The sequence below is a fragment of the Aquila chrysaetos genome, chromosome 14, assembly GCF_900496995.4.
Source record: "Aquila chrysaetos chrysaetos chromosome 14, bAquChr1.4, whole genome shotgun sequence".
Lineage (NCBI taxonomy): Eukaryota > Metazoa > Chordata > Aves > Accipitriformes > Accipitridae > Aquila > Aquila chrysaetos.
The window spans coordinates 3,321,672-3,341,614 of NC_044017.1; the positions used below are offsets into that span (position 1 = coordinate 3,321,672).

Here is a 19,943-nt window from a genome sequence, read left to right on the forward strand (position 1 = left end):
GGTATATTCATGAATATATGAATATATGTCGGTTTCTTTTGTGCTGTCAGTCTTTCTCCTCGGTTCTTTTCCCTTTGTACTCGGTTTCCTTCCATTTCCTGTTGAACTTTTTGTTTCCTATTGCTTTTCTTCATTGCAGCATATTTTGTTTTTCCTTTTCTCTTTTAGTTTAAAACAATTTTCTCACGGATAGAATTCCTAGCATTTTGACCTTTTATTTTGTGAACTCCTTATCATGATAATTTCTGTCTGAGGTAAATAAGTTTTGGCAGCTGCCAGAGGGGGAAAATCCTGCTTTGACCATGGAATTTGCAGGCTGCCTATTTATTGTGCCCAGTAGACGCAGGGATGGACATATATTAGCTGTCAATAGGACAGATAGTACGCTTACCTTGATAGTGAGGATGACTTCCATTGGAAGTGTGTTTCATAAAAATGGAGGAACTACAGACTGCCAAAGGGTGTGCATCTCTGCCAGCCTTCCACCCGTCTTCTGCACTCCTCCCTGTCCCTGAAGCCTGTGAAAGAGTTCTCCTCAGGCACTGACCATCTGAGTAGCTGGGTGTCGGAGAAGCTGCAGTGAGTGCGTAGCGAGGGACAGAGAAGAGAAGGGATTTCTTGTTCGTCTTCAGCAAGGACACTGTTTGAAGCTTAGTCGTGCTGCTACCTTTCGTGCTGGTGCACTTTATTCTGTCTCAAGCAGTTAGAGGAGTGCTTGAAGTTAAAATTCCCTCAAATGCATATATCATTTTGTACTCATTTTATATGTATGTCAGTAAACATAAGTTACACACTATTGGACTCACAGTCTTACAGAGAGGTAGCACAAAGTAAGATTAAGATGTAGTCTGTTCAAATTGAGTGGTTCTCTTCACGCTCACTTTTTGTTTGTCTTTAAAGCTTCTTGGTAGTCTCTTTAATGTGACTTTTTGCTTCTATCTGAAGTCAAAATGAGTTTTACCAATGGTTTCGGTCAGCTGCTATATTGCAAGCCATTGTCCCGGCCTGCCTTAAGTTTGAGTAAAGGCTAGAGTCTGCAGAGATAGATGGCGAGATTTTCAATATATTGCTGCGCACAAACCCTTGCCTGAAAAAGGAAGAAAGATGTGACTGCTTGTAATTGCATCCCTGAATGTACTTTCGTCTGCTCATGTTGGTGGCCATGTTATTAGACCCCAACCTAAATAGACTGATGCGTTTCAGTTCATTGTCTCAATTTCTTTTTATATCTCTTCCAAGTTAGTGATGTTTTGTGACAGAGTATGAATTAATGGACCTGTTGGTTAATGGTGCTGAGTTGCCTTAAATCACATCACCAGACCAAGGCTGTTAGCTTAAACTATCTTGTGTGTACAGTCTGTATTTTTTTGCCAAACTCTCAGTGATATGTGGAAAGATGCTTTATTACATTGCTTTTCTTGTTTTAGCTGGTTTTCTCTTTTTCCTTCCTCTAATGCCTTACAGTTTCTGGTTTGGTTTTGTGGCTTGCTTGTAGTCAAAGCAGGAGTGACTGTGGTTAAAGCTGTAGGCTTGGTTACTGAGGTCCTACATAGAGTAGCTGTCCCTCTCTAGCTTTAATTTTCCTGGATTTTACAGAGGTTCTCAGCAGTACTTGGTCCGAATGGAACTTGCTTCAGTGTTGTACATAGGCCTCATCATTATTAATTAGGAAAAACAAGCTGCTACACAGAGACTATAAAGAAATTCCATGTTGTGCTTGTAGTAACAAGCATTACATTCCCCTCCTGTCCTCCTCCCCACCCAAACCAGCTCATTTTCAGGCTTTGGTCTATCTTCAAAGTTTTGTTTCATGCATGAAGGGTAGGTTTAGTAGGAAGACTAATTAATTTGGGAAACAGGCAATTCTGATTTTTTAATTGCTGAGATTGAAACCCTGAATCTCTTAGCCCTATGGACTATTTTGATTCACCTGAAGAGTGTAACTCAGCCAACAATCACTGAAAAAATTCAACATGAGTTATGATACTTTCCTCAGTGGGTGATAAACCTGATTTTAATGTTCAAATGTTGCTGTTCTGCCCCTTATGAAATTACAGTCATGTTTAAAACAGATTAAAAGAGCATTACTCATTTGTAGCCTTATTTCATGAACTGATAAATGCCAAAGTTAACATTACCCAAGCATCTTTGATTTGGCTGTGCTGTGCACATCTCTTGGTTCTTGCTTAATTATGCAGCGACATGCTTTACTTCCTTCGTGGCATTTGGTACCCGGTAGAGCTACTGTTCAAGAAATCATGCAACCATTTAACATTCCTTTATTTTCATCTTTTAATGCATGCTCCTAATGCTCTGTTTGTATCTTCCAAATTGAATACGGAAGTATTAACTTTTTAATGTCTTTCTAAAGTACCTACCACTGTCATATTTTGAAGATATTAATAAAATAATCTTCACAGCACCTTTGTAAGGTAAAGGAGATAATTAGACAGAAATAAAGCACATGAAGATTAAAACCCAACACCTGCAATGCTGTTAAATTTGGATTACTGAATATTAAATTTGGATTACTGAACTGAAATATTTGCAGTCTGATTTTTTGCACTGTTTTTTACTGCAGTTTGTCTTCAAAGAATTACACAGGCATTTAGACATCTATTTACATCACCTTTGGGAGTTAGTTAAGCCTGTTTCTCCCATCAGTATAATCTTAGTGTGACAGGATCAATGGAGGCCATGGTCAGCCATACTAAAAGTATGTTTTAATTACATCTTGTGTAACGTCAGGCAGGTAGAATGGGTTTGCTCCATAAGAAATAGATGGACGGATCTCTGAATACCAACCTCCCTGCACTCGTTGCCAATGGAAAAGATATTCTGATTGAGTCATCATTTTTGCCTGTAGGCCTGCAGATGGAAATAAATTAAAGAAATAGTTGCTGTGATCTGATTGCAGATTTGGTGCTGTGAGAAGTTTTGTTAACTGACACCAGGGCAGTGCACATGCAGAACAGACAGCAAGTTTGTAAGCCTTAAGCAATTGGTCTCTAGCAAGCTTCTTGAGAGAAACAGTGATCTGTAATGGCAATTTTCTTGTAGCTGCAAGTCAGTCGTACCTAAACAGACTTTCACAAGGATATGGAAATACCTGATTTCAGGTATTTTAGATTTCAAGTTAATAGACTGTGATGGTATTGCATAAAAAAAGGAAAAAGAAATGTGGTGGGTTTGTGTTTTCCTCAAAGGAGGAGTTACTACTTATCAAAAAGGGGACTTTAACTTTGCCTAAAACTTTTGGAGGATTAGAATCCAACTCAAATTTGTTCCTGCAAATCCCCTCCACGACACCTAAAGCAATCTTGTGTGTGGTGGGAGCAGGCCTGCAGGCTTAGGGGAAGGAAGAGAAACCATTGGCTTTACAGTCGTGGTTTAGACAGAATAAAAAGCAGAGCTAAGGGAGCGTTCACAGGCTCAGCCCTGACAAGGAGAAAGGGTTTTACACGGACCATTTTTGCCGATTGGTTCACTCGATTTCCCTGATGTTCCCATGTCTTACCTACAGTTGGATTTGCCAGGCTTTATACTTGAGTGTGCAGCATGGGAGCGCTGAGCACCAGGCAGAATTACATTTCCTGAGCTGTTCCAGGGTGCTCCCTCTCTCAACTCCTTTGTGGACTCACCGGGCTGGGTTTAGGTACACAAAGATGTTCAGGGACCTCACTCCCCGCTTAGTTTTGGGTTTGGATCCTTGTCTTAAAGATAGAGGGAAGCTGGGGGCATGGTTTTTCACACCCCCCTCAGGCAAGGGCATAGCTTTGGCTGTGCAGACCTGAAATGCCAGCAAACCCTGGAAGGCTTTCTGCTCCTCTCAAGGCAGGTTCTTATTAGAGTGGGAGATAGCACAGGTGAATCCTAGGAAGGTTTGAAATGTGTAATTGGGCGCAGAAGTCCTGCTCAGTAAAGAGCATTGCACAGTCAGGTTCTGGAGGAAATTGAATTTCCTTTAGCCAGCTTCAGAGCACATAAAAAACACAGGCTGTGCCTTACTGGTGCGTGTTTTGCTGACCTCAGTACGAAGTACGTTGCTGAGCGTTTATCAGTCGATAATTGAATGTAGACTGGCCTCCTCAGTTTCACCCAAGTCTCAAAGATTTTGTGTAAGTTACTGAATATTCTGTATGTGCAAAATTACAGCATTTCAGATCACACTCTAAAATTTTATGGTCTTAGACTAATTACAGGAGCTCTGACAATCTCCGATTAAAACTTGGTGGCAGTAAAAGATACAGTATATGCCCTCCTCGGTGCTTTCTAAATTCACCAGCAACTATAAGCTGCTCTAGTAATTTTATAGGTTGCATAAAACACTGCCATATTACAGGCCTCTCATTCTCCTTCAGTGGTGGTTGGTTTTTTACTGGCTTTGCTGCTTTATTTTTATTGGTAATACAGCAAATTATATCTACGTTCCAGAAGTTTTGACTGAACCACTATGATTTGGAGTTATTTTTCATTAGCAGTTTTCCATGGCTGACTTGTCTTTTGTGTTCACCTCTTTTCTTTATACAAGTATTGTTTGTTTTTCCTTCCTGGTGTCCCCTCAATTGTTGCAGCCCTCCCTCTAGCATGGTGTTCATATCCAGATTTCCTTCTGGAATTTCTTTTCTTCTAGAAGAAACCAAACTTAACTGCCATCTGAAACCTAGTTCTGCTGTGACAGACTCCCCCTCCACCACCCATAATAGCGGTTTTGCTGGTTTTGACATTGTTTCATTTGAGGGTAATGGCTGATTGGTTTTTTAATTTCCAAATTATATTGAAAGCCCTCAAGTCATACAGTGTTTAGCCTATATACGCTTAAGATATCTTGTCCGTGAGTGCCATCTTTCATGGGTTTACATTTATCTTGTATAGATTAGAGAGGAAACCTTGTCTCTACCCAGTATTTTTCTAGTAAGCAGCCCAATAAGATCCTAGCATGACAGAGACTTTTGGAAACTACAGAAATGAAAATGCTATATATTTGTGCTAATTCTTGTCTGATGTTATCTTCTCTATTCTTCTTTGTAAACCCATAAATCTGTTTCCTGTTCTTCCAGAGCTCTTTTGGATATATTTTTCTTTGTAGAGCTGTAGGAAGTGCTCTGCTACAACAATTCCTAGCTTTCTACTGGCTTTGTGCATTCCTAAAAAGATCTCATGTGACATATTCTTTTTCTGTGTGACAATGTGGAAGCAAAGGGTTTCTTTTTCCATCCACTTCTATCTTTAAATTCTAGTAGTCAACCTATATTTTTTCTCAGTTGTAAAGATTTGATCATCTTCATCATAACCGATCTGTGGCTTTGTGTCCTTTGACCTACTAGGGGTTCTCACACCTTGAGAAAATGTATTTATCCCCTACTATTACATGACCCTTTCTCTCTTCATCTGGGCTTTACCCCGGCATTCTGATTACAGATAGCCTCATAGGGTACACTTTCTGGTGACACCCATGGATGTCCTTCCTAAATTTTGAGGAACTGTAGGTGTTACTGTGTTCCTGAAACCTGGCTTGGTGGAACCACCATCCTCGCTGCATATGTTGAACACACAGGTTGTGCTTTTAGTTTTCATCCAAGGACTTGGGAATCCTTGACTCATCCAGAGTGGAAAAACACTTAGCATGGACTGTGTCACATCCAGATATTTTCTTCCAAGGCTGTTTGATGTGTGCTTTGGATCTGATTTCCTAGTATGAGTCAGTAAACTTAGTATAGGTGTGTGCTGGCATAATTTTTAGAAGAAGAATTGGTCTGTGTCCCTTACTTTTATCACTTTTTCTTTTGTTGTTCTGTGGTGAGGCTGGTAAACTCCTGCTCTTCACACTGGTCTTTTTCAGACACTAATTAGAGCTCTGGCTGTTTTTGTTATTACAGAGGTATATACCACTGCTAGGGTATCTGCTGTTAGCTGTTTTTTAAATTTTTTTTTTCCCCAGAATTTCAGTCTTTGAACATGTTCTATATTCAGCTCAATAACATTTATGCACATTTAGAGTCAAGCACATATTTCAGTGCTTTTCTGAACTAGGGTAAGCCTCTGCCATTACCTGAAGTCTGTGTGCTACGCTTATATCAAATATATCATTCACAAAAGCAAAAAAAAAAAATGTTATTGAAATCACAGACCCCTTGAAAGCAATCTTTAATGAGAGCACATCTTAATTCAAAACCATAAAAATGCCTAAGAAAATAAAAAGCTACTTGCCAGAATCAGAGAGATGTGTTTTCTGCAGGGTATCTCACAAGTATTATCCTTATGATTAGTCTATATTGGTGAAGGAACTGTTGGGCTCTTTGACTCTTTTCAGATTGCCTGAGATACTCATGTCTGCAGCGCTGCATAAACAACTACAGTCCGGTCTGCTGTGCTTTGTAGTTCCTAGTTAGCACTTGTGCCAAATACTGAACTATTGCAGGACTTATTGCTAGATAGATACTTAGGCTTTAATTTTAAGGATTAACTTTACTAGAAGCAAGATTTTCTGAATTAGTTTAATTTTAAAATCAGAAAAAAATATACAGGAAGTAGTTTTCTTTCTTTTTACTAATGGTGTTTATTAGAATATTGTAATAACCATAGTATATTCATATCTGGTCATGTTTTTTCTTCACAGCTTTATTCAACCTTATACCAGTGGGACTTCGAGTTGTTGCTATCCAGGGTGTAAAGACTGGGTTGTATATAGCCTTAAATGGAGAAGGTTTCCTCTACACATCAGTAAGTACCTTTCTGAACTCTGTTTAAGAGGTACAGCTGAAGTTGAAGTCTACACAGGAATGAGATGCGTATTCACTTTTAAGAAGTTCTGTAATGTCTATATATGTATATACATATAGTACACGCAGCTGGGTACCCACGTATGTATGCAACATATCTATAAATGGGATACAGTAGAAATTACTGTGTACTATGTATGAAACTCTGCATGTTAGCAGTCCTAAAAAAATTTCTGTAGAGCTCTTTTTCTGGTAGGCTATACTGGTAGTGTGCAATACACCACAAAGATGATTATTTTCAATTAAATTCTCCAGAATTTTTAAATAAAGACCTGCAATTATTTTGTTCATGACTTGTTGATCAGAATCCAAAAGCTGCTCCAACAGTTATTTTTATTGATAAGACTTGCAAGTGTAACTTGCGTCCAAAAAGTCATTAACAGCCTTACAGTTTATCACCATAATCTTGTAATTGTATGCTTAGGATTATTGATTTTTTTTTTATTTCAGATATCAGGAAAATAAAGAGTTCTGTGAGGGACTATATCTTTGTAGAGTGATCAAAGTTTAAGAAAAAAATCTTTTGAGTCACAAAGAAGACTTCTGAATAAAGTGATCGGAAAGTCCTCAGATTGTTTAAGATATTCCAAATGATTTAATGCTAATCACTCGGTGTGTTGTTGTGAATATAAAAATCCTCAGTTTTGTGTAAATTTAGTGTCTTAACCTCCTTTGAAAGGCAAACAGACTTTAATATGAACAGGCAGTTCTGTCAGGTATTAACAAGGTGGCTTAAAGGATTTTTCATTACTATATTTTTATTGCCATCTATGTTGAATTTATTTACATCATGCATTTTCCATTTTTTAACGTCACATAGTTGTTAATTCCCCACTGAGTTACAACACACTGCTTTGTTTTCGATGTCCATTGAAAGGAAATTGGACAGATTAAGTTTCTGATGCTCTGAGGGGAAGTATTCTGTTTGTTTCAAATAGACAATTGTCTTGGAAAAGCTAATTAGGAAGAAAAAATGGAACTAATCTTGAATGTCAATGTCAAGAAAAAGAGAAAATTCCTCCTCATAAAATGTCTGCTGGAAACTCCAGCAGTATGATCTAAAACATTCATTTTCTTCTGTTCAAAATAACAAATTCTATCACAAGAAAACATGAAATATTTGCTGTCAGAAGGAAGAAAACTAGAAGAAAAAACTTAGAGCTGTTAGAGAAAATGCATTGCTGACTTCCCAGTTCCATCACTCCATGTGGGGAGTTCATTTCAGTATGATGGCATGAACAGTACTTTTTTAATGTGTTGGTACAGTTAAGAATACATTCTTGCCTAGCACTGTTTCTGAAGTGACTTCTCAGTCCTTCAGAAAGAAATATAAATTTCAGAAAATCTACCAGTTTCCTGACGGATAATTCCACACAGGGAGGGACCCTACATGAACAAATTCTGGCAGCCACTGTGTTTATGTATTATTCTCGAAATGTTCCAAGTTAAATGAATGGTGTCATCTGGGGAAGGGAAAGGAGTGGAAAGTACAAGGCAAGATACAAAGAGATGACTGGATCCAAACTTGGAATTGATGTGAACCCAACCCTTAGAACATCATCAGGTCTAACAAGATATTTCTGTCACATCGGTGGGAATCTGAATTGCTTTGTTCCTATGTCTTCTTTTTGAGCAACACAGATTACTTAGGTTGTGATCAGTCTCATGGGTATAAAGAAAAGTTTATGTATAAGGAAAATGTAATCCACGTGTTTAATGTTTTGCAGGATTGCATATTCTTCATTGTCACTAATGGCAAGAGTTTTGGACTTGATGACTTCATATATTCCTGTAGTTATTGGCAACTTGTTAAGTACTTCTGAATTTTGTTGTGTAAATGTTGTTATGTTTTGAGTGTATTTCACTTAAAAATTTCTTAGGAGAGTGCCTCAATCTGTCACTTTACCTTGTGTGAGGTAAGGAAACGAGTAGTTTTGGAATATACTGCTTACTCTTCCTCGTGTGGAGAATGAAAGATGAGTGGCCCATTAGGTGTCAGAGACATGACACATTAGAAAACTCAGTGGAAGCCTTTAGGTTTGGTACGTCTACAAAATGATTTTCAATTTACACTTTTGTCAAGTTCAAAATTAGCAATATTTGGTAATCTAATGCAAATTTAAAGGTAGTGATTTGAAAACATCAGTGCTGTATATTGTTTCATATTAATGTATTGAAAAAGTTGACAATACATTTTTGACTTGGCGATTGCCTGCTTTCAGCTTAGAGACTAATGCATTTGAAAATAAGAAGACAAAGCATCAGAGAGAAGTCTGTCTTCTCTCTGAGGATCAAGATGAAGAAATACTGCATGCAGAATATTTTAAATACTGTTGTTTGTAGAAAAATATTTTTAACCAATCACTTTCACTTTCTACTACTGTCTTGGTGGATTTTTTTGAGAGATACACGGTTGTGTATCTGTTGCACCTAAATGCAGAAGGTGTGTATTACATGTCATATATGTTTTTCCCTTGCCTATTCAGGGGAGGATGGGAGAAAAACGTTTTCCAAGTTGTGTATGCCAACTGTCATCACTGAAAAAAAGTGCCATATAATGGGAATGCTTGTTAAAATTTACATATTGTCATGGTTTAACCCCAGCTAGCAACTAAGCACCACGCAGCTGCTCACTTACTTCCCCCACCCCCCCCCAGTGGGATGGGGGAGAAAATCGGGAAATGAAGTAAAACTCGTGGGTTGAGATAAGAACGGTTTAACAGAACAGAAAAGAAGAAACAAATAATGGTAATGATAACACTAATAAAATGACAATAATAATAATAATAAAAGGATTAGAATATACAAGCGATGCACAATGCAATCGCTCACCACCTGCCGATCGATGCCCAATTAGTCCCCGAGCGGCGATCCCCCCACCCAGCCAACTCCCCCCAGTTTGTATACTGGGCATGACGTCCCATGGTATGGAATACCCCTTTGGCCAGTTTGGGTCAGGTGCCCTGGCTGTGTCCCATCCCAACTCCTTGTGCCCCTCCAGCTTTCTCGCTGGCTGGGCATGAGAAGCTGAGAAATCTTTGACTTTAGACTAAACATTACTTAGCAACAACTGAAAACATCAGTGTGTTATCAACATTCTTCTCATACTGAACTCAAAACATAGCACCGTACCAGCTACTAGGAAGACAATTAACTCTATCCCAGCTGAAACCAAGACACATTTATTTAGATATATTGCCAATTTCTTCTAAACATTTTTAAAAAATGGAAGCGTGCAGTACAGTGTACATAGCATTTATAGTCTAAATTGAGACCAATGTCCTGTATAGTCCTTCTCTGCAGAATACCTCAGTGTCCCTTTTTCCATTCACAGTATATGAAATCTGTAGCTTGTGAGAATATCCTACGTGTTGATGGCTCTCTTCAGAGATTGAAGGCCCCAACTCAATTATTTTTATCATAAACTTCCCATGATGTTGACTAATTAAGCAGCAGCACTGACAGGAAAGGTATTATGTGTAATCCTGCTTTCTCTCATATGGAGTATTCGGCAAGAGGAAAATGAAGGTACAGTGACAGACCAGTTTTACATATAGATTATCAAATGTAGATTTACATTGTTTTCTTGCTTTGTTTTTTTTTAAAAAAATGGTTTTTTTAATGGTTGTGTCAGTTTGGGAGTCTTGGTTTTTTCTTATTTTATTCTGCCATATTTAAGATTTTTTCAACTAATTCATAGAATTAGAACTAGAAAGAAAACGTGCAGAAATATCACGGAAGGGTGTTATGGCAGTATTTCTTTCTTAAAACAGAAACAGAAGGACAGCGAATTGTGTAGGTAAGTCAGTCTCAAGAGCTTTTCATACCTATTTTGCCTGCTGCAGCAGTTGAGATTTGTATTCTGTCCTTTGGGGACTGATCGAGTCAGGGTCTCTAACACACTCCATCAAAGCCTTGTCAAATAAAGGAGAAGCAAAATCTTTGGAGTTTGATACAGCTTTGCAGAATTCCTGAGAGAAAATACTTTTCCAAAATTATGACCTTATTTTTCAATACATTTAAAGTAATTATTGTGATACAATGATTCATTATTTTCTATCATATAAAATAGGAGAACGAGAGCCTTTTCATGTTCATTTTTTTCCTTGCACTTTTAAGGGTTAGCCCGCTTAAAGACTATTCCTTAAGCTCACTTTTTTTGAAGTTTTGGTTTATTGCATCCAGCTTTATTTCTGTGTGTGTATGTATGTATACCTCTACTTATATAGGTATATCCATATATATCCACTCATAATTAGGATATATTTATTTAGTGACAGCTTCCCAATTCTAGGTATATGTTAGTGAGCAATGAGAATTATAAAAGTGAGTTGAAATTTATTTTAGACGGATTAACAAACTGTGAATAATTCAATATTTATGACTGACTTCATCACTGTGAAAGCTAGTTGGAGAAGCTGGATTTTTCCACAGAGAACCATCTCAGTTACTAGCAAGATTTTTGACGTAATAGTTAGGGACTTATATGTTAAAGTCCAAAAATACGCCTTACTCCTATCTTGCCTTTGGAAAGGGTGGGCGAGACAAAGTTTTATTTCCAGGGTTGATCCTATCAAAATCAAAAGGAGTGGAACTGGCTCCATGCACTGAAAAAACAAGCTCAGCCGCAGGGATTCTCCACGGGGAACAGGTATTGCCTGCAGCAGAAAGATGGCAGCGCAGTACGTGGCAGAAGCTTTTGTTGGTTTTGATGCTAATTTTGGTCAACGCACTTTGCAAAAGGTTCAGTAGTTCAACTTTCAGGGGGTTGCAGCTTCTTGGTTTGCTTCGAGGATTTTCTGCTGTCATAACAGGGTGAAGTTAGAGGTAAAACTTATAATATGTTAGTCTGTTTTATGATTCCTGTTTTCCTAAGGTGAGGATAAGTCTTCTTGGATTATATCAACGAATGTCTCTCAAGAATTACTTGATGTATCTGGGAGGGTTTGGAAGGGCTACTGTTTTGGGTTTGGTTTTTTTTTTTTCATCCTAGGAGCAGTTCAGCAGGGTGTTACCAACATTTGGTGGCTACCAGAGTAAGAGAAAAGGGAAAAACTAAAATGTAGACAGGAAAAAATTTCTAACTCTAAAACCCCTTTACCTGCTTGTGCTTTCATCTTTATGTTTCATTTTTAACCATTTCTTCTGCCAGCTTTCACTGAGACCTGAGATGTGGATGAAACCAGGCAGGGAGGAGTACGCCTGTCGTATGGTCAGCAGCAGATATTAAAGTCAGAGCAATCCACTGCCTGGTTTCTTAGTAAGGCTGATGAACTACAGAGATGCTTCAAAAGATGACTGAGCCCGCAGGGCCGGGTCCGAACTGCCTGGGCACCTCTTCCAGCGCGGTGCCTGGCCGGAGTTGTGCTCCAGAGCTCCTCTTCTGGCTACGGGGCAGCGGGAACCTCGCTGGAAGGTGTGGAGACCAAGGGAGAGACATGGCTGCGTTTCTGGGAGGTCTTACCAACTTTTTATAAAGTATTTCAGAAACTAGGGACGGCACACTACTCGCTTTACGGAATAATCTTCTTGTAAGATGGGGGTTTGAGTTTGACCTGCCACGGTACGCAGCGTCGAGGGTGTTGGAAGGGTGTTGGCTGGGTGGTCCTTCTGCGGCGGTGAGATGTCAGTCTGCGTCACCGCCTTCATGAATGAGAGAAAATATTAGTATCTGTTACTAGGAAGTGTATTTGTTATATAGCTCTGGTAACTCTCACCTGAAAGGAAAGCCTTTGAGGGTTTCTCCTGACATTTCAGCAGTTTCCCAGTGCTGGTATTTCCACCACTTCTTTAAGCCCACATAAGTGACCTGTCAGAGCAGAACAAAATCCAGCCTCAAGGAAGAACGTAGGAGCACAGACAGTACAGCCTGCAAAAGAGTGAGAACTGAATCCCTATTTCTGGTATCTAAAAGTCAAACGAAAAATAAGTTTCTGGTAGCTTTTCAAAGAGCCTCTCTTTGTACTTTGGAATAACAACGCTTAGCATGTGCAGTACTTTGAAGGTTCAAAGGTGCATAAAACCTTATAATAAACAGAACAGAAGAAGTTTCAACTAAGCAAAACCAAAGAGGAAATGCAATGTTTTAAAATTCATATTTTTTTACAAGGTTAATCAAAAAGAGGTTAATGTGACATTGAGGCAGCATTTTTCTGTTGATTTTGTGTTGTCACAGTGTAATAGTGGTTGACTTAGGTTTTGGCAGAGATTGCTCCCCATCTTGCAAGGTAGGTTAGAAATAGTTAGGAATATATCTGTTTAGAGAGACATGGACAAATATGAGCTTGCTCTATGATTTTGAAGAGGTAGGCTTTTGTTCTAGTAGTCAGAAGTATCCTGAATAATAGAATAGCGTAAATCTTGTTGCTTTTGAGGTATCTGTGGTTTTGTGAACGTAAACACATCAGAGTGGAGTGGCTACTTTAGTAATATTGTGATCAACAGGAAACATGAGTTTCTATCTTGTGTCGGACTTAGGCTTTAGGGTCTCAACCTGCTCCCACGCTCTTATCTCCCAGCATAGACTTTACTAAGACAGGGATAGGACCTTAGTTCACGTGTCATTATCTGTGTCTTGGAACTACTCTGGCACATTTTTGACAGAGGAAAATGGGTGAATTTATTTATTTGACAATCACAGCTTCTGATAAAGACTTTTGAAAACTAGTTATGTTACCAGTGGTATTTTTAAGAGTGTAAACGCATGGACCTTATGTCAGCTCCATCAGCTAATTTTAAGGGCTTACCACTAAAGTGCTTTCTTCTGTATGAATACCTTCTTTGCATAGCCTGTTATCTTTTATTCAGTTTGCTGTCGGTTGGAAGGTGACCTATATTTGCTTCATATAAGAAAAGTTTGTTTGAGAGGGGAGTAAATAGCATGTTTCAGGGCTGTGTTCCTCTGTAAGTTGGGCTGCATTGCTCAAAAGGTAAACAAGTTCAGCATGTTCCAGAACTAGTTGAAATACACTGACAGGGAGGAGGAAAACATCTGCATGGTTTATGCTTATTTATATCTGTGTTTGGAGGTAGATAATTTGTCTCTCAAGTTGCCTGCCAAAAATAAATACAGAAAATTGCTAATGTATTTATTTATTCTGTGGTGGCACTTAAGAAACAACTGATAACATAGCCCTGCTGTGTTGTACAAAAAAGTGCCAGATGTCCCTGCTACAGAGTATAGTAGAAAAGGGGTATAAAATACATACTGAGTCCCTGACTTTTTTCAGTGGGTTAGGTTTTCAGTACATTTTTCGACTGAATGTGCTGAAGCCAGTGTTTTCACATACAAGATAGGGGAAAAAGGAGGCATGCACAGACACATGAGAGTTTGATAGAGCAGGAGAGAAGTGAGAAGGAAAGAGGTGAATGGACTGAGGCTGACATGAGGAGACTGTGATAAGCAGGGATTTAAGAAAGTGGAGAACTAGTGCAGCTGAGCAGAACCGAATTGTAGAAAACCCTATGATGATATCATCACTGTCGAAATGCTTATGATGATATCACCATTGTTCGAGTCCGATGCTTGCATTTGTGACTACCTCTCTGAGTCTTTCACATGCAGAAATGGCTCCCATTGGAACTACAGTTCATAAACAATGCTAGTTAAAGAAATATGCTACTTTGAATATACAAAAAGATAATTAGTACTATGAAGATACAGTATTTTAGTGTGGCTTCTTCATCTGTGGCCATTGTTTCACCCTCCTGCCATTTAAATGCTAGACTGGGGGTAGTAACAGAATTTGACTCAAAACTTGCAGTGATGTTTCTTGCCACTTAAACCAAATATGTGTGTCCTGTTTAGTTCATTAATGTCCACGGTATCCTTGACAGGACTTAGTTGAAATTTTTTATCTATAAGAAACACTTGCATATTTGCTTAGAATACTTATTTTCCTTTCCCACGTGTATGTCTTACATGCACATGGAAAAAATCTCTTGATATACGTGTTATCTTTCCCTAAGATTACAGAAACGTACATAAAGGCATCAAGGTTAAAAAGCTGCTCTTCCAAACTTCTTGTCAAAACATGGAAGATCACAGAGTCAGCAGCTGCAGTTGGGTATTTTTCGAGTAATAATTGTATGACAAGGAATAGTAACTGTGGGTAGGTATGCTAAAATGAGGTAGTCTAATCTCATGCTTCAGGAAGTAAGATGATTGCCACAGGGATCAAGAGGAACCTTTCCTCAATATATGGCATCGCTTACTGTAGATGTGCAGAAGGAGGTTTGCCTCTGAACTACTACGCAATGGTCGCAGCCAAAGGCTGAGCACAGGCGTGATGGACCAGCAGCTTAGTCTAGTCTGTCAGGTTTCTGTGTCTGGCAATTCTGTCTCTCACGGTAACCTCCCTTTATTTTTGGCTAAGGTTTTGTTGCATAAATACAACTACGCTTTTCTGGATGTTTCTTTATTCTCAACTTTGCTGTTCTTAGACATTTGGGGTTGTCTGTAATCCTAAACGTTGAATGCTGTCTCACTGTGTATTGTGTAGTCTTCCAATAGCCCTCTTGTCTTCTGTTCTTTTACGTCACTGGTAATTGTCACTACACAAGCAAAAGGATCATGTTTGAAATTTCTAATTTTCTATTCATTACTATTTAATCTTACTCATTCATTGCATCCAGGTATGAAAAGTAGCTACCAAAGATTTAAATTCTCTCAAATTTTAGACAATTATCAAAAACAAGTTTCCAAAACAAAACCCTACTACTTCTTTCCATTATTGGTTAATGACTATTCAAAATATCGAAGACAATTGTAGATGGATTTTATGGTGAGTTTAAATCCCTTTCATAATAAATTTGGTTCTTATGACGTAAAGAAGACCTCTCAGTACATCTTCAAGATTTCTAGGTAAGAAACAAAAACTAACTTTATGTGGAGTAGAACAACAACAATTAGATACACGTGGTGCTGTCTATCACAGCTGTAGCTGCATAGTTAATGCACCTTCTGTTATTCAGGACTATTTCCAAAAGTTATATGGCTAGATACCAAGATAACTGAACAGAAATGAACTATGAGCTTTTAAATATAAAGTCTGTTTTCAAAAAAAAAAAAATTCTGGTGGGCTGAATTGGCTTTAGTCAGGCAAAAATGTGCTTTCATTATGCAAGAAAAGTTCAGTATTATCTTGCAGACATGAAATAGTCAAATGCATATTTTGTTAATTTTTAATAATTTCTCTAAAACTTTTAACTGGATCAGAATATTCAATTTATATCCCATAATGTTAAAATAAAAGAGGAAAATGTTGTATTTACCTATGTAATTAAAGAAAATTATGCAAGCATCCTATAACTTCAGGGAGCTTGGTAAGGCACCCTACATATCCTATAATAAGATGATGTGGGCTCAAGTATGTGAGTATTAATTTATCATTGTACCTTTGCAACACAATTCTGTATAATGTGTGGTCCTTAAGACTGAGCAAAAAGAGGGGTGATATATTTAACATGTTATTGTAGTGTGCAACCCTACACAATAGGGCTTTGTATAAAAGATATGTTGCTATAAATACCAAATGCTGAAAAAAGCCACAGCAGTCTTCACCACTGTTATAAAATGAAAGCGTTATTTGCAATGCAATAGCCATACATGTCTTCTGTATTAGTGTTATATAAGTTAATGACTGATTTATACATAATATCAATTACAGTTTTGGAACAAAACAGGTTTCGTATTATTCTTGATTTTTGGGGGGGGTCTTGTTTTACCTTGCTGTTATACACATTTATTTTCTTGTTGCAGCATATTCAGTTTTTCCCTTGAATAGGCAAGCGTGTAGCTAAGATTAGTGAATGATGGTCAGTGATAAATTTATATCCCCTGTAATCTTCCCATATGCCAAGCGCCCCTGTGGAAAAATTCAGAATGTTTCAGTTTCTTCCTCCTTGGTGAGGCAGCTTTAGCCGTGGGCTGGATCCTGCACGGAAACTTGCGCATCTGGGCAGGCCCATAGAAATGCTGATTCTGCATGTCCCGACTAACGACCCCGTACCCTGGCCTCTTTCTTGTTGGCAGAGCCTATTAATCCGGGAGCTGCCCGAGGGTGCTCATGGCTCCCTGTCTTATGTGCGCGTGTTGGGGAGGATGGGGGCTGCTTCCACCAGCTTTCCCCTGTTGGGTTTTCTGTGGCCAGGGACTAGATAAGGTGCGTGTCTTTGCAGAGCCGTGACAGTCTGTGGGTGAATACGTCCACATAAATGACTGGGATCATCTCCGAAGCCTTCTGGTTCCTGTGGGACTAAAGCTCTCTGAAAGGATAACTTGAGAGCACTTTTCTTTTTTCTTCCCTTTAGCTAAATTTGTAGTTAACTATTTGCTGATTAGAGTTCACTTCTAACACATTCATTTACATTGTGAGTGATTTTTAGGTGTCTGGACAAAACTGGCTAGGAAAGCAAGCATCCAGGAACTTCTTGTATGTAGTTGTAGCAAACGTCAAGCCTTCATCTCCCTCTTGTTTTCTCATGTCAAATTCCTCAATCCTCCACTTCCTCTGCTGGCAGCTTTCCCTCGCAGTGATCTCTGGGATATTTCCATGGATAGTCCGTGATTATATGTGCTCATTTAGCCAAATATCATAGACCTTACAACCTACTTCTGACATTTTTCTTTGGAGGGTGTGACTCTTTCCTGCCTTCTCATCTTTCCTTCATTTGGGACACTCTTCAGTCACCAGAGAGGCAGTTTTAGGTGGAGACAGGCAGATACAGACTTCCAGGAGGAATGTATGAGGTTCATCTGTCTCGTTACTTGACCAAGCACTAGCTGTGGCGTGGCATCAGGTCACCACGTAGCAATGGCGGGGCCTTTTCTGCCCATAGCTTGGTGTACTCACATGCATCTTCAGTCAAGTAAAAGTTCCAGTTTCAAATTTGTCAAATACCATCTGGATATTGGAGGGCTCTGAAATTCTCAGACGTACCAAGCGTTGGCCTAATTCTAATGCTAATTACAATTGCTGATCTCATAGGTAGCAGGATTGGCATAACTGAGCACTTTCAAAAATCCCGCTTGCAAGGATTAAACCGGCGAGGTTTATTGTGCAATGTTTATTCAACATATTCTATTCACTGTCAGGTGAGAAGCTCTCTTGACTGATTCCTGTTGACTTGACAAGGATTCTTTTTTTTTTAGCAGACTACAAATACAGCCCTGGGGACATACTGTGTCTCCCTGAGGGTGTCTCGAAAGGAATCATAAATCTGTAGAAAATCAGCAGTCAAACCTGAATCCTGCACTAAAAGCGTTGGAGTAGGGGTGAGTAGACGACTCACCCCGTCGTGTTTGAATTCAGTTGTGACTGTTCTCTACATTCTGTTCTCCTGATATATTTGTCAGTAAACATTTTGTATAAAAAGTGACACGATGCCACTACCTGGCAAAACGTGAACCCCTGGACTTAATATGCAGGATCTGCAGGAAAACCCTGTACTTTAAGTGAAACAAAAGGCTGAAGACTTATTTTCTTCAGTGCACCTGTGGATTTCTTTTTCTAATAGCACATCATGTTGTGGATAGCTTTGGCTTATTAACAGGGTGATAAAATTTCTTAGCACTGCCAGACATTTACATTATATTACTTAATCTTTAGTGTGACTGTGGCTGCAAAGCTGAAAACAAAGTGTTTCAACATGAAAATGACATACCAGTACTTTGCGGCTCCGCAGATGTACACAGCTAAAGACCTAGAGTTTTCCACAAAAGAGATGTGATTGCCTAATTCACCATGGAATTGTTTACTTATCGCAGAATTGCCTAACGGCTGGTGAATTTTAAAAAGATAGGGAAAGGGTTTTGTACCACAGGCACAAAACAAAATATAGCCAACATTTCAAAAGCATAATATGTTCTCTTTTTCATGTCCCTCTTGGCCAGCATCTGACTTCCATGTTGTGACTGATGTCCCCTAAGCAGTTACACCCTGTCACATTGCCATTCAGGCTACAGGCCAAAACTGAGCACAGTCCAAATCATCAGGAAAGAGAATAATATTATGAAAAGATCTACTCCTAAAAGTAGCTTAGAGGTTGTTAAGAATAGGTAGAAGTATAAGATTTTTAAAATTTATTTGCCAAGTATTGCTACTATTTCTCCCACCAGTGTTTTATATTATTGGCTGAGTATGGCTTTATTTAAAAAAAAACTAAGGGTTTAATTTTAATAAAATTTTAATTAAAAAGTAGACCTGCCTGCGATTAATCACATTCCACAATCCTTGTTGTATTTTTTTCTTTATCCTAGAATGTGTTTGGATGTTCCCTGCCAAGGGAAGAGCAAGGGGCATGTTACTGCAATAATGTGACCATAGACTGGTCACACAAAAAAGGAAAGTATAATTAATGAAGAATAATCTGGAAGCACTATTTCTGTAAATTATTGATGTTCTCAGGGAGATACGAACTGAAAAATGTATTCTCTCAGAACTTACTCGCAGTTGTAATTTCATACTTACACAAGAATTACTTTTCTTTTTACAATGGCATAGAATAATTTTCAGATTTGGTAGGAATTTTTCTATTCATTCCAGTGGGATCTGGAGCTATTGGGCTATACTTCAGTAAGTACCGGAAGGATTTGAATAAGTGTAAGCATCATTCTCATTCAACTTCTTGAACAAAGTATATCAGGGAGAATCTCTCTTTTTAATTCAAGATCCAAATGCTATTACTAAAAAATATATTTAATTTCAACCTGCATACCTTGTGCTTTTTTTCCTGCTCTGTTTTCTGGAGAACTTCTTTTAAGGCTTAGAGTAAGACGGCAAGAGGCAGCATTTGATATTCTTTTCCAACACTTACGTTGTTTGTGAGGGGGACTGAGTTTACTATTTTCTTCTTGACGTTTGAAGATCAGGAGTGTGCCCTTGTCTCTTCATTTTCAAGTATCTGTTGGCACCAGCAGCAAAGGAGATGAAGGAATCGGCCTTTCAGGCATTGGAAGTGACAACTTCAGAAGCATCAGCTGAGGCAATTCTATCACCCATTGAGCATTCATTTGAGCATTGAAGGTGGCTGAAGAATAGCCTTTGAAAACAGAAGAAGAGATAAAATTGGTATTTCCCCTTAATACTTACAGAAATTTCAGTGCGTCTTTGACAGCTGACAGCATCCTGCCCTGTGCTGCCCTACTCAGAACTGTGAAAG

General features: G+C 38.6%; 1 protein-coding gene across 4 annotated transcripts in view; it reads left to right on the forward strand.

Annotated features, from left to right (window-relative positions):
* Positions 1–19,943, forward strand: part of FGF14 (fibroblast growth factor 14) — a 419,316-nt gene that overhangs the window by 312,367 nt on the left and 87,006 nt on the right. For all 4 annotated transcript variants that reach the window (XM_030036523.2, XM_030036526.2, XM_030036524.1 and 1 more), the window contains one exon: positions 6,620–6,723. In XM_030036523.2, coding sequence (XP_029892383.1) covers positions 6,620–6,723 — 104 coding nt within the window. The remainder of the gene's footprint in view (positions 1–6,619; positions 6,724–19,943) is intronic.